At 35.1% G+C, this 13,471-nt stretch overlaps 1 protein-coding gene and 1 non-coding gene across 2 annotated transcripts; both read right to left on the bottom strand.

The window, feature by feature from the left end:
- Window positions 1–1,287: 1,287 nt before the first annotated feature.
- TRNAC-GCA (transfer RNA cysteine (anticodon GCA)) lies at window positions 1,288–1,359 on the bottom strand. Its single transcript has one exon. It is a non-coding gene; the product is annotated as a tRNA-Cys (tRNA).
- Window positions 1,360–1,671: 312 nt separating this feature from the next.
- LOC137713150 (tubulin beta-4 chain-like) lies at window positions 1,672–4,706 on the bottom strand. Its single transcript, XM_068452416.1, has 3 exons — window positions 4,192–4,706; window positions 2,945–3,214; window positions 1,672–2,616 (listed from the first exon to the last, which is right to left on the bottom strand). The coding sequence occupies exons 1-3, from the start codon at window positions 4,583–4,585 to the stop codon at window positions 1,949–1,951; spliced, it is 1,332 nt and encodes a 443-aa protein (XP_068308517.1). The 5' UTR covers window positions 4,586–4,706; the 3' UTR covers window positions 1,672–1,948.
- Between the last annotated feature and the right edge of the window lie 8,765 nt (window positions 4,707–13,471).

The raw sequence follows: 13,471 nt of genomic DNA on the forward strand, positions 1-13,471 counted from the left end.
TTACTGGATATTCAATGGCTAGCTTGCCCTTTCCTATATTAACTTGCACTAGCCTCTTTTGGTCATCCTTATCACCATTAATTTCTTGAATAACCACACTGGTTTGAGTAACTGGTTCAAATGACTTAATAAACTTTATCTCTGGAGAGGCACATTCTTAAGGTATTATCTTCTTAATGTAGACATCAATCATCATGTGTTTTGGCACATATTTGCATGTATTGATTACATATGAATCAGTCATCAATAGCTTCAACCGATTTTGAATCTCCATCCTTAAGAACCTATAACGGTAGCTCATGAACACATTTCCATATCCTAGTTCCTCAACCATATTATGAACCTCTAGCAATAAGTCTTTGTCACAAAAGAAAAAAAATCAACCTTGCCTCTGACATAGAAGTCATCACTAAGCTCCCTGCCATGATACATTTTAATTGTGAAAAGTTCATCATCCCTTGAAATTCCAGCATAAAAAAACCCTAATTAAACTGATGAAAACCCAAACTTCAGAACCACAAAGCACAAATTTCAAGACCACAAAGCACAAAAAAAGACAGAGATCACCATAAACAAACATATTGAGATCACAAAACGTATAAAAAGGTGTATTTTCTAACTTTTCCATATGACAAAGCACCATAAACAAACATTACCCACAAGCATTTTTCTGACAAGATCAAACAAAAACTCATGTATTTATATGAGCATGCAACACGTCTTATTTTTCATTGTTCTAAACATAATTAATGGAAATATTGTATTCATTAAGTTTAGAATAAAAATTGGCTATTGATAAATGGCTAATTAGTAAAATTTTCATTGATTTATGGCTAAAAAAATCTAAATTGTTTCTAGTTTCTGGAGCTAGGATATAGGATTTCGAAGAACCCCTTAGGTGGCACAAGCAAAGCTACCTTCTTTTCTCAAATAATTCAAATGAAAATTGATTGGGTAGCGATTTTCGCATCCTAACATCGAGCGAGATGACGAAAGCCTTCTTAGAGAAGGATGTCTCTGACACTATTCTTAGGGTAAAAATAACTCAATCTTTAGTCATCTACGTTCAAAATTGAATATGTTGAAATATTTTCTGCAATCATACGAAAGTGTGTATGACGGTTGAAGAATCCTAATCACTAATAATCTAAGAAACCCGGTGGAGGTCGACATTGCTTATTTCTGAACTGAAAAATCTTGTTGAATGATTGACCAGCAAAAGAAACGTCATTAAATGCACGAATGTAGGAAGAAACCAAAAAATAAAACAGAAAGCACCCAAAAGTAAGGGCCCAACCGGGTTCGAACCGGTGACCTCTTGATCTGCAGTCAAATGCTCTACCACTGAGCTATGGACCCAATTGTAAACAATAGTTCTTTTGTAGATTATATATAGGATTCATCATTAGGTTCTGGGTTCTAAGGCTTCGACAGATCAAATTGTTTTTATTTTATTTTTAAATATAATGTTCCTATGTTATAAGTTATATGGCTCCTATCCAAAAAAAAAAAAAAAAAAACTTATATATGAGTTTAAAATTCAGATGCAATGAAGAGGTGAAAAGTAATGTTTGAACTCAAAATTAAATTTGAAATTAAGTTTTCAATGTGTAGGAAGTGGTCTCAACATTATAAGCAAAAGCAACAAATCACTCAATTTAATTAGTGTCATAAAAATATAATTCGTGATAATGAGACAGAAATTTATTGTTTTTCTCTCTTATAAAAACTCATAAAAATTACAGCAATCACATATTCACAACATAATTGAACCCAAATCCCACGAATGGAAAGGCTTTCCTTATTGATAACAAAAAAAAAAAAACAAAAAAAAAAAAAGAGAAAAAGAAAAATCAAGATAGAACAAGCACAAGTTATTGAGCCCAACACGTAATCCAGTTTATTTTCTTCCTTCCCAAGCAACCTAAAATTGGAAAAATCCCAATCCTCAATCCTCCAGCTCTTCCTCCTCATACTCTCCCTCATCTTGTGCCACAGCATCTTGGTACTGCTGATACTCAGAAACCAAGTCATTCATGTTGCTCTCAGCCTCAGTGAACTCCATCTCATCCATGCCCTCACCTGTGTACCAATGCAAGAAGGCCTTTCTCCTAAACATGACCGTGAACTGCTCCGAAACCCGCCTAAACATCTCTTGAATTGACGTTGAATTCCCCATGAATGTGGAGGACATGGCAAGACCGGTTGGTGGAATGTCACAAACACTTGATTTCACATTGTTTGGAATCCACTCCACAAAGAATGAGGAGTTCTTGTTTTGTATGTTGATCATTTGCTCGTCCACTTCTTTTGTGCTCATTTTTCCCCGGAACACGGCCGATGCTGTCAGGTATCGGCCGTGGCGTGGATCTGCGGCGCACATCATATTCTTAGCGTCCCACATTTGTTGAGTGAGCTCGGGGATTGTGAGGGCTCTGTAGAATTGGGAGCCGCGAGAGGTCAAGGGTGCGAAACCAACCATGAAAAAGTGGAGACGGGGGAAGGGGATGAGATTCACGGCTAGTTTTCGGAGGTCGGAGTTGAGCTGGCCCGGGAAGCGAAGGCAGCATGTGACTCCACTCATGGTTGTGGAAATCAAATGGTTCAAATCACCGACTGTAGCATGTATAATGCAAATGGACCTTTTAGTATTTAGAAGTACAATAACGAAGTGATAATGTTTTTTGTTTCTTAGCTGACAAGTTATGTCATCAAACTTCCAATATGAACCTTAAGATTGACAACTTAATAACATAACATGTCTGTCTGAAAAGAGAACATGTGAATGCATGTTAAGTTGTCACACTCTTAACTTAGGTCTAATGTTTAAATAAACTCACGTAATCAAATGATTCAAACAATTCTAATCTGACAACGCAACATATTAGATTGTTGGAAAACTTGCATTTATATGACTAAAAGGCTATTACTGATTAATACTTACAACTTGGATTTGTGAGCTTGAGAGTTCTGAAACAGATATCATAGAGGGCTTCATTATCAAGGACCATGACCTCATCAGCATTTTCAACTAACTGGTGAACAGAGAGGGTGGCATTGTAGGGTTCAACCACAGTGTCTGAGACTTTTGGTGACGGGAACACTGAGAAAGTCATCATCATTCTATCTGGATACTCTTCCCTGATCTTTGATATCAGTAGGGTTCCCATTCCTGACCCTGTCCCACCTCCCAGTGAATGGCAAATCTGGAACCCTACAACAGATTATTAAACACTTAATTAATTTTTATTGATCATGATGAACATAGCCAAGATCTTGTGCCTTGCTTGTGATTGGCTTTTTAACCAAAATGGTCATTAAGATTTGCATAACACATCACTTTGGTCCTTGAGATTTGAAATCAATAGAAGTGGTCCCTGAGATTGTCCACCATTAATCATTTTGATCATTCCGTGCACAATTATGTTAAGTAAGGATCAAAATTACAAATATACCCTCAATTTAATAAACAATGATAAAAATGATTTGACAAAATTAGGGGTATTTTGGTCATTCTATTCTTATTTAATGAAGATTTTTCAAGGAATGACCAAAATGATTGATGGTGGACAAACTTAGGGACCAATTCTATTGGTTTCAAATCTCAAGGACCAAAGTGAGGAGTTATGCAAATCTCAAAGACCATTTTAACTAAAAAGCCTTGCAGAAAGATATGAATAATTTGTTTGATTAAATTTAATAAAATTAATTAAGACCAAACCCAAAAATGAAAAAATAATTAAGAAAATCAAAATAGCCAGCCAACCATGTTGTCTTTGTCATTTTTTCCGGTGTTACCTGCAGTGTTCATTTCGTAGGTAAAACATACAAAAAGGGGAAAAACTTATTGTCTGGTATTGGAATATGGTCACGTAATATAACTAGTTAAAATGTTATAATATAAGTTGAGGTTCATATATTTTCAAGGGTGTATATCAATAGATATTTATTCATATTATAACACGTGAACTGATTATACAACATCATCGTATTACAGTACCACACAATAATTTGTCCAAACTAATTTTGATCTATCTTTAGAATCTATCAAAACCACATTCTCTAGTAAATCTTCTATTTTGTATCCAACTTTTCTAGAAATATACGATCACATCAATTAGGACTTTAGAAGAAAAAAGAAGAATTAGAAAGAAGAAAATGGCCAACAATCTCAACTTACAAATTAAATACCTTGTAAACAATCACAATTCTCGGCCTCTTTTCTAACCACATCAAGAACAGCATCGATCAACTCAGCTCCTTCTGTGTAATGCCCTTTAGCCCAATTGTTTCCAGCTCCATTCTGGCCAAACACAAAGTTGTCCGGCCTGAAAATCTGCCCATAAGGACCTGTTCTTAAGCTGTCCATCGTCCCCGGCTCGAGGTCCATCAGCACTGCCCTAGGCACATATCTCCCTCCATTTGCTTCATTGTAGTAAACGTTCACCCTCTCAAGCTGAAGGTGAGAGTTCCCGTTGTATTTTCCCGTGCGATCGATCCCATGTTCATCACACATCACCTCCCAAAATTTGCCTCCAATTTGGTTCCCACATTGTCCAGCTTGAACGTGCAAAATTTCTCTCATTTTCTAAAATAAATAAATAAATAAATTAGGGTTTATGGGGCTAAAGAGAAAACAAGGGAGGAGAAGAACAATGGAAAATTATGAAATGGTAATGACTCTTTTTGTAGTTGTTCAAGTCTCTCTAATTTTTTTCTTCTGTTGAAATAATTGACAATATATTTAGATAATAATAATTTTCATTCAATAATTTCGTGTGGTTTGTTCAGAGAGGCATGTCAAAACTCCAACCAGGGAGTCGTGAGCTGGATAAGGGAAAGCGACAACAAGATTCATGCTTGCTATCTTCTGGCCACATTCAATCTCACCTATCAACCCCTTCCCATTTCATTTCACTTCTGTCATTAATTAGGATATTCCTAAAATACCCATTTTTTGATCTGGGGGTTTTGTTTCTTTCTCTAACCTAATTTGAGTTAATTATTTAACACATTATGAGGATCATCGCCATTAATATGCTATACTTATTCTCTATTTTAATATAATCAAGGATATGGTATCCAAAGAGAAATGCTATATTACTTCAAAGGTGAAAAATATTATGTCATGACAAGAACAAAACATACACCATATCATACATGCATATGTACGGAGATGTTATATATACTTGATCATGCGGTTGTTACATGTTTTTGACAAATGAGCCGAAGACAGTTGTTTACTTGCATGTGAATAATTTGTTGAAGAATGGAATCTCACATCAGAAACAAGATAGAATCATTTTTTGAAGAATGGAATCTCACATCAGAAACATGAATAATTTGTTGAAGATTCCATGCTACTAACAACACTGCATCATTTTTTGATAAAATCCAATACTTGCCGAGTTGTGTAGGTGGTTAAGTTACGGTAATATCAGTGTGATTAGTAGTGGGCCGCTTGCCTGACTCTGAAATCTTGGCATGGTATCAGAGTGGTTTAACCCAACCCAACCAGACCTATACGTTCCAATTGTGAACAAGACCCTAACTTGATCCTGACTTGACTTAGCTTGACTTGGCCTGACGATGAATCTTCCGCTGCTTTAAAAAAAGGAAGGTTATCAACGTGGAATTGGTTGCACTTATGGCCCACTAAAGGCGTGGTCCCATGTCAGTGGGAATGTTGAAGAATGCAATCCCACATTAGAAACATAACATAATACTTAACTACTTGTAACTGAATGGTTCCACCATTGATAACGCGGAGACCTTTTGTGATTAAAGTCAACACCTGTTGGGTTGTGCATGTGGTTAAGTTGGGACAACATCGGTATTATTAGTAGAGTGCCGCTAGCCCAACTTTAAAATCTTGACATAAATGTCAGTCATTGATGAGTGTCAAAATGGCAAATTCCATGGTCATCAACAATTGACAATCAGAGGCCTGTTGATGCCAAAGATTAGTAATAGCATCAGTAGAAAATTTGATCCCTCTAAAATTATGATGAAATGAAATAGATGAGAAATCACTAGTCAAGTTTAGAAAGTCCATATATGTGCAAACTATTCTAATTCACCAATGCATCAAACAGTGACGAAGAAGATAATCAACAAGAATTTTGGAATCACCCTCCAGAAAAAGTATCTAAATCACTAGTTGCTCATGTATGTTGAAATCAAAGCTCTTATTTTTTTTTTGTTTAAAAATAATGCGTACTATATTCGAAAATGTTGTTTCTTATCGATCGGATGATGCCATGCATAGTATTCATAAACAGATTTCTACGAATTTTTTTTATTTTTTATTTTCATATTAAACAAGTTTTCTATCTAAATTGAAGTTTTTATTTTAATTTATTTTATTTTTTTGGATATTGTGTTATGGCTGATTTGATGTGCTAACAAGAAATCGAAAACACATCCTGAAAACAAAGTAACTTAGATTTACGTTACTATGATCCTATACCAATTACAACAAGACATATTACCCTTCGCCATACTGTATAATTGTGATTAGTAACAATAAAACTTCACAATAATGGATTTTTTTGGTCAGTGATCGATGAGTTATGACTTGCACCAGAAGAATGTGATTTCCAGATCAAGTTTTGGGTGGCAATATATATACGTATACTATAATGTGTGTGTGTGTGTATATATGTATGAGAGAGAGAGAGAGAGAGAGAGAGAGGGGCAATTATTGGATGCATGGGAGATTCGATGTCAGTCTGTTTCCAACACCCCACTAGTTGCCTTGGCTGCTTGGAATCCAATGTTGACTCTTGAGCGTTCTTACATTAATTAACCAAAATATAATTTCGTAATTAGGTTAGTGTTGATTTTTCCCACTAATTATCTTCACATCCATTTCGATTTGTGTCCTGTTTTTTCTTTTTTAAACTATAAGGGGAAAATAAAACATCCTATCAGCTTAAAAATTTGGGAACCAGTGGGTTGTAAAATATGATATCAAAATTTTGGTTCTTGGAGGTCTTGAACTTAAAATCCCCATTTCTCTGTTTTTTTGTTTGGTTTTATTTTTTTGTTTTTTTATTTTTTATTTTTTATTTTATCTGTAAGGTGCAGTAATTGTCATGATTTTGATATGCAACGTTGCTGAATATTTAATCAAAATTGGAAGCACATATATAAAATGCAACTTGTTGCAAACTCCATGGTACTAACTTCCGTTTGATAATCCATTTTATTTTGTGTAAGATGGAAGACGGATAATGAGAATATGGGAGAGAGAGAGAGAGAAAGAATTAAATAAGTGAAAAGAAAATTTTGAAAATATAAATAAAGTCAAAATAGTTTTTAGTTTTATTGTTATATTTTTCATCTCTCCTACCATCCTTCATTCGCTCTTTTTTATCTCTCGTTTTTCCATGTACTCTCTTTATTATTAACACAAAAGTAAAAATAATAAACGAATTAATTATCAAATAGGCCCTAAAATGAAAGTAATCCAATAACGTAGAGTAAGAGTGGGGTGGGGGATGAAGATATCAGAAATATAATTTTTTATTTATTTAACAAAAGTATGATTAAACATATGGGCTGTTGGAGCGTATCTTTTAAAAGTGATTGAGAAAATAAATAGACTGTGATTTGGTAAAGAGTAAAGATATATGAGTCGGATGAACCATCCACATCTTAAGTTATCACAAAATTAGATTGGGATGTTCCCTCGACAGCAACCAATCACCCATCATTCAAGGTGGGCAGATGCATTTGGCATAACCCCCCACACTTTCTTCTTCATTTTTTGTCTATTCTTCTCTTCTTGTATGTATCCATTTCTTCTCTTCTTGTATGTATCTATTTCAACCTCAAAACTTACTAATTACCCATCCAAATTTACAGATTACAATTCAGCTTAGATTTACAAGTATGCTCACGTATGACATGTTTACTTACTTCGAATAAGATGGATTACGAAAAGCAAAAATAGGGGAGAGAAGGAATGTGGATGATTAGATTAATTATCCTACCCTTATCAATCTAGTTCCTTACTGTTTAGGTTTTGGATTATGAATTGCAATGTGAAATTCGAATAGTTTTTTATTCTATATATGATAATTACCACATAATCGTCGTGAATCAGAATAATTTTAATACACATACGAATGTAAACACAAAAAAAAAATCAATAGATTAGAGTATACAGACATTGGTAAATAGGTGCAGAAGCACAAAAAAATATGACGGTAATGTAGTTGGACAGGAAGCAGGAGCACATGGCACATATTGGTAGCCACATGACCTTGGCATGGAGTGCCACAACAAACCATTATCTAGGTAAGACAAAAAAATGAATTCATATCAAGAAATTTCCCATATTTCTTCACCAACCATTTCATAACATGAAAAAAGTTGAGGTTTCACTATAAAATTTAATTGACAATCTATGGAGTAGTCCAATTATTAATTATAAGCACATGTAAGATCTCACTCCCCAATGTGAGACTCATACTCTCAACATGCCCCCTCATGTGTGGTGAATTTTCAAGCCTAACACATGGACAACATAAATAGGGTAACGTGAAGTGCGTGCGGCCGTTGGGTTTCACATGCAGGACAACCTTCTCTGATAGCATGAAGAAAGTTGAGGTTCTACCATAAAATCAATTGGTAATATAGAGAGTAGACCAATTACTTATAAGCACATATAAAGTCTCTTTTGTCCCCGACATGGGATTCATACTCTCAATATGGAACAATAATTCACTCATATAAAGAAATTTCCCTTATTTTACACATCAAATGATTTCTCTCAAGTGTGAGGTAACGATATATAGAAGTCTTACTCAAACTTCTCTTCCACATTGCAATTAGAGAAGATAATATGATTTTTCCCACATTTCTCTATGCTTGCCACACCCTCTCTCTATGCTTGTTGCACCCTCTCTCTCATCTCTCAATAATACATCATTTCGATAGGCCATATAACACATTATCAACACACTTTTGACGCTACGCTAAAGAGAGTTTGTTCATATTTCAAGGGATTATTATGTTCTAATCATTATTATTATGATTAACTTTTTATTTATTGAATTAATGTACTTCTATTGATTCAATTTACTTTTTTTTGTGTTGAACATGAGACAACGCATCAGAGCTGAAATTCTGGATTCCTACAAATTCAAAGGCTCAATTTCATTTTCTGCCAATCAGATTCTCCTAAAACACAAGTTTGATATTTTCTTCGACCTGAAGCATAAATACATTCCCCATAATACATGAACCCCTAATATATATATTTTTTCTATACATACATATATATATATATATATATTGTATATTGCATATGTATGTTCATGCATATACAATTTATAATTGCTATGTGGTATTATTGTGAGTCAAGGAAACGAAAGAAAATAGAAACATGAATTTTTGGGTTTGAAAACTCTAGAATTAGAAAAAAAAAAAAAAAAAGAAAAAAAAAATATATATATATATATATATATATGGGACATAGCGCTGAGTTGTAACTTTAAGCCGCGCCAAGCCAGACAGCTGGTCTGAAGCCAAGTCGTGTCGAGCCGAGCAAGACAACTTCATTCGTTCTGACACGAGGACCACTGCAATAGCCCCTGGGCTTCGCTATATGCGTCACCACGCTTGTGTGCCTGAGCCTTTCACTCCGGGTCTACAACCTCAGCCGGTGTCTCGGCCTACATTCCAGAAACCAGCGTTATGTTGGGCTTCTTGCGTCGGCTTACTCTTGAAGCCAGCAACCTACTTGGCTTTCCACTAGGGGTAGGTTCAGTTTCATTTGGTTCAGTTTTTTGTCAAAATCAAAACCAAACCAAAATTTTGGTTCGGTTTAATTTTGGTTCAATTTTTCCCGATCTGGTTTTAGTTCGGTTTCGGTTTTTTTCTTTAGCAATACAGTACACATCAATCCTTTAAACCTTATGTCCATACGTCCATGTAGAAAACCTGCATAAACACAAGCTATAAGCCAGACTTGCTGTACAAAGTAAATATAATCAAAACAAGTTGAAAGAAATTTCAACCCGAATCAAATTAACGTGATATTTGATCATTTGTTTAACATATAATTAGATATAAAAATGAATTAGCAAATAAGAAAAAAATATGCAAAACCCCAACAAAATAATTTAAAAAAATAACCCACTTTAATTCAGCAAACCCACATTATAAATCATATCTATTTCAATTTGAAAATTACCTGAGAGAGATTGGAAAGTCCGAATTAGAATCTTCCGATTTGAAAGGGGTAATGATTCGAAAGGGCGGGGGAAAATCACGGTTTGGAAGAAGGAATTTGCTAAGAGAATTGGAGAAGATTGCGAGAGAGAGAGAGAGAGAGAGAGAGAGACTAAGAAAGTAGAGAGGAGGGTGGGAGAAAGAGTGATTGAGAAAACGAAGAGGTGAAATGGGATTGGACGGCTAGGATTTGTAAACTAAAGAAATCTATAAAGAATTAAAGATCCAAAATATTATAAATGATTTACTCATACAATTATAGCAACACAAAGCCTATAGTCAAGTTGGCTTGAAACAACTACTCTGAACTTAAGGGGAAGAGGTTCGAACCCTCACACCTCCATATTTTGATTACTTGTATAATTAATAATATATCTGTTCTGTTCTGCTAGTTTGGTTTCTAGAACACCAGGACCAAAACCGAACCAACCAATTTTGGTCCGGTTCAATTTTTTTTTTTTTTTGTTCAAATTTTGTTTTGCTTTGGTTTGATTTTTTTCCTAGTTTTGATTTTTTGAACCCTTTCGCACCTTAGACCACCTCTCTAGCAAGCCTGATACTTGCTAGGCTGTTTTCCCTTCGACTCATAAACCTAAAGCTTGAACCTCTGTATTGGGAAACCTGAAGCAGCCTACCCTGAGCCCAATTAAGGCATGTGTGAAGTCTAGTTTATACATGATGTAGTTAGATTTAGGGTTTAATTGCTTATCTAGGATCATGCTGTTGGATATATCACTTCAAGAGCTTAATTTCTCTCATCAAAGGTTTGTTCATACATATGCATTTCACGTCATTATTTCCAGTTCATTCTGTCTAGTGGTTATGTCTAGTCAAATCTCATTGTTGCTGTTATGCAAGCTGGGCACACACTTGAAGACAACCCACATGGGCTTTCTGACAACCTTTTACCCGAGAGTGTTTTTCAACCCTAGATCTTTTCTGATTGCTTTTGCACATGACACGTGGCCTTTCCATCCTCTCTCTTTGTCTAAAACAAAGCCCTCTATAAATGCTTCATCTTAGGTTTCAGCTTTGAGCTGTCCTTTGGTTCTCACTTGAAAACCCTGGCCACAAAAATCACATTCATGCACTAAATACCCATATCATTGCATATTATGGCTGCTTTGTTTTTGTGACTTTGATCTTTGTTTTAGGTCCAGCTTCTTTAGTTTCAAATCTTTCAGCTGATCTTTTTTTGGATTCACGTCAGTTTCATCTTTCAAGTGTTTAATTGGTGAAATTGACTAGGCGATCAAATCCAGATTTGCATCAACTTCATCATAACATCATTTGCATAAGTTGATTGGATTTCGATGCCATATGGTGAAGAGCTCAGGAGGAGCTGTCACTTTGTGAAGACTAAAGGAGTCCACCTCGTGAAAGGCAAGGTTGCATAAAGATATAAGTTGCTTCGTAGATTAAGATCTAGTAATGGAGTTTGCGTGGTTACTTTGTAACAATCTTGATTTCACTAGTGGATTGGACTCAGTGGAGAGTCCCTGATTTTTTAACCTAGAGGTGGGTTTTTCCTGCCAAAAACATCTTGTGCAATTTATCATTTTTCTAGTTTACTTATCTTACCTTTTGCTTGTGTTATATGTTCATTTTTCAGAGTTAAAATGTGCACTAAAATGGATCTTAGTTAACCTAGAACATTTTTGTAAACTGAACTTAAAATTGACTATTTCCGTTGTGACTAAACTAACATATATGATCTTAGTTGATAAGTGTTGCTAACTAGTCAGACAAGCATGTATATAGATTTTAAATTACAGGTTATTCCACCTGGTACCAATTTCAATTGGTATCAGAGTCGTGCCCTAGATATACATAGAGTGGTTTCTAGGAGCTGTTGGTATTGAGTGGATTATCACCATGGATCATGATCGTGTTGCGGGATCTTGCAACTTTCCTTCATTCTTTGATGGAACAAACTACGTCACATGGAGTGAGAAGTTTCAAATCCTTCTGTAGGCATAAGATCTAATTGATATGGATTATCTTATTTTTGAATGGAAGGCTCATTTGAGGACAGTTGATGGAGAATCTATGGTAAATGCCAAAAGTGAGTGGACTTAAGGGGAGATTAACTCCGCTATGACTAATAGAAAAGCACAGAACGCCATCGTTTCTGCCATCTCACCAACTCAATTTGCACATATTCGTTATTGCACTACGGCAAAACAAGTATGGGACAAACTCCGAATTCTACATGAAGGTGACAAACAAGTGATGGATCTTAAATTCCAAATGACTCTTTCAAAGTTTGAAGATTTAAGAATGTTGGAGTCTGAGACTTTCTCAGTCTTTTTACGAGAAAGTTGAATGTTGACTAATGAGGCATTGGGGTTAGGAAAACCTATTAATAAGACAACATTATTGAGGACCTTACCCAAGAGATTTCAAACAAAGAAGGCTGTTATACAAGAATTTCAAGACTTAAATGAAATTAAACTTGGAAAGTTGGTTGGAAAACTTGTTGGAAATGTGCCCTAAAGCCAATCATATGATGATACTTTACGGACATTTCACATGTTAGACTAATCTAGTTTAATAAATATTATTGTTTTAAGCCGTCTTATATAAATGTTATATGCTTAAACGATAACTCCAAGGAACATGTAATCGGGAGAATGTGATCTAAAGAAGTTAGATTCAAGAGACCATTCTCTTTCTTATACATATCCTAATCGTTCTTGATCAGAGGATTGCCGATTGGGCATTAACAGTCCGTTAAGATCAGTACGTGTTATGTCTTCTCTTAGGGAGAGTGACTGGTCTCGAGTCATTGGTGTGACTGACACCAAGACAAGTATGTAGGTGCTCAATAGAGAATGAGTCCACTGAACAAGATCAACAAGGAGTTCTCATACTCATGTCACATGAAAACTCATGGTTGGGATAATGCAAAGTAGTCATTTGACCTAAGACATCATAATTGTCTTATGGTTAGGTCCTTGATATTTGACTATATCAAAGTCACTTCGTTAAAGGGTGTCCACGACATAGTTGGGTTTAAGCCACTTAGCCATGGAGGCAAGTGAATGCACAACAAGGGATCTTTAACCTTCAAACCGTTTGAGGGAGAATACTTTATGATATGATTAAAAATCTTTAGCCAGAGTATGAATGAGATTTAGGAAGTCGTTCCAAATCACATGAATGAAATGAGATTTAGGAAGTTGTTCCAAATCACATTCAAGGTAATCATATAAGTAAAAGAATCACA

This window comes from Pyrus communis, chromosome 13 (genome assembly GCF_963583255.1).
Source record: "Pyrus communis chromosome 13, drPyrComm1.1, whole genome shotgun sequence".
In the NCBI taxonomy this organism is placed as follows: domain Eukaryota; kingdom Viridiplantae; phylum Streptophyta; class Magnoliopsida; order Rosales; family Rosaceae; genus Pyrus; species Pyrus communis.

What these genes read in the sequence shown, in the direction of transcription:
- LOC137713150 (XM_068452416.1), bottom strand. Translation starts at nt 4,585, where the DNA reads ATGAGAGAAATTTTGCACGTTCAAGCTGGACAATGTGGGAACCAAATT. An exon ending in GAATTGTGATTGTTTACAAG is followed by an intron (nt 3,215 to 4,191) that starts GTATTTAATTTG and finishes AATCTGTTGTAG; the next exon opens with GGTTCCAGATTTGCCATTCA. An exon ending in CAAGCTCACAAATCCAAGTT is followed by an intron (nt 2,617 to 2,944) that starts GTAAGTATTAAT and finishes TACATGCTACAG; the next exon opens with TCGGTGATTTGAACCATTTG.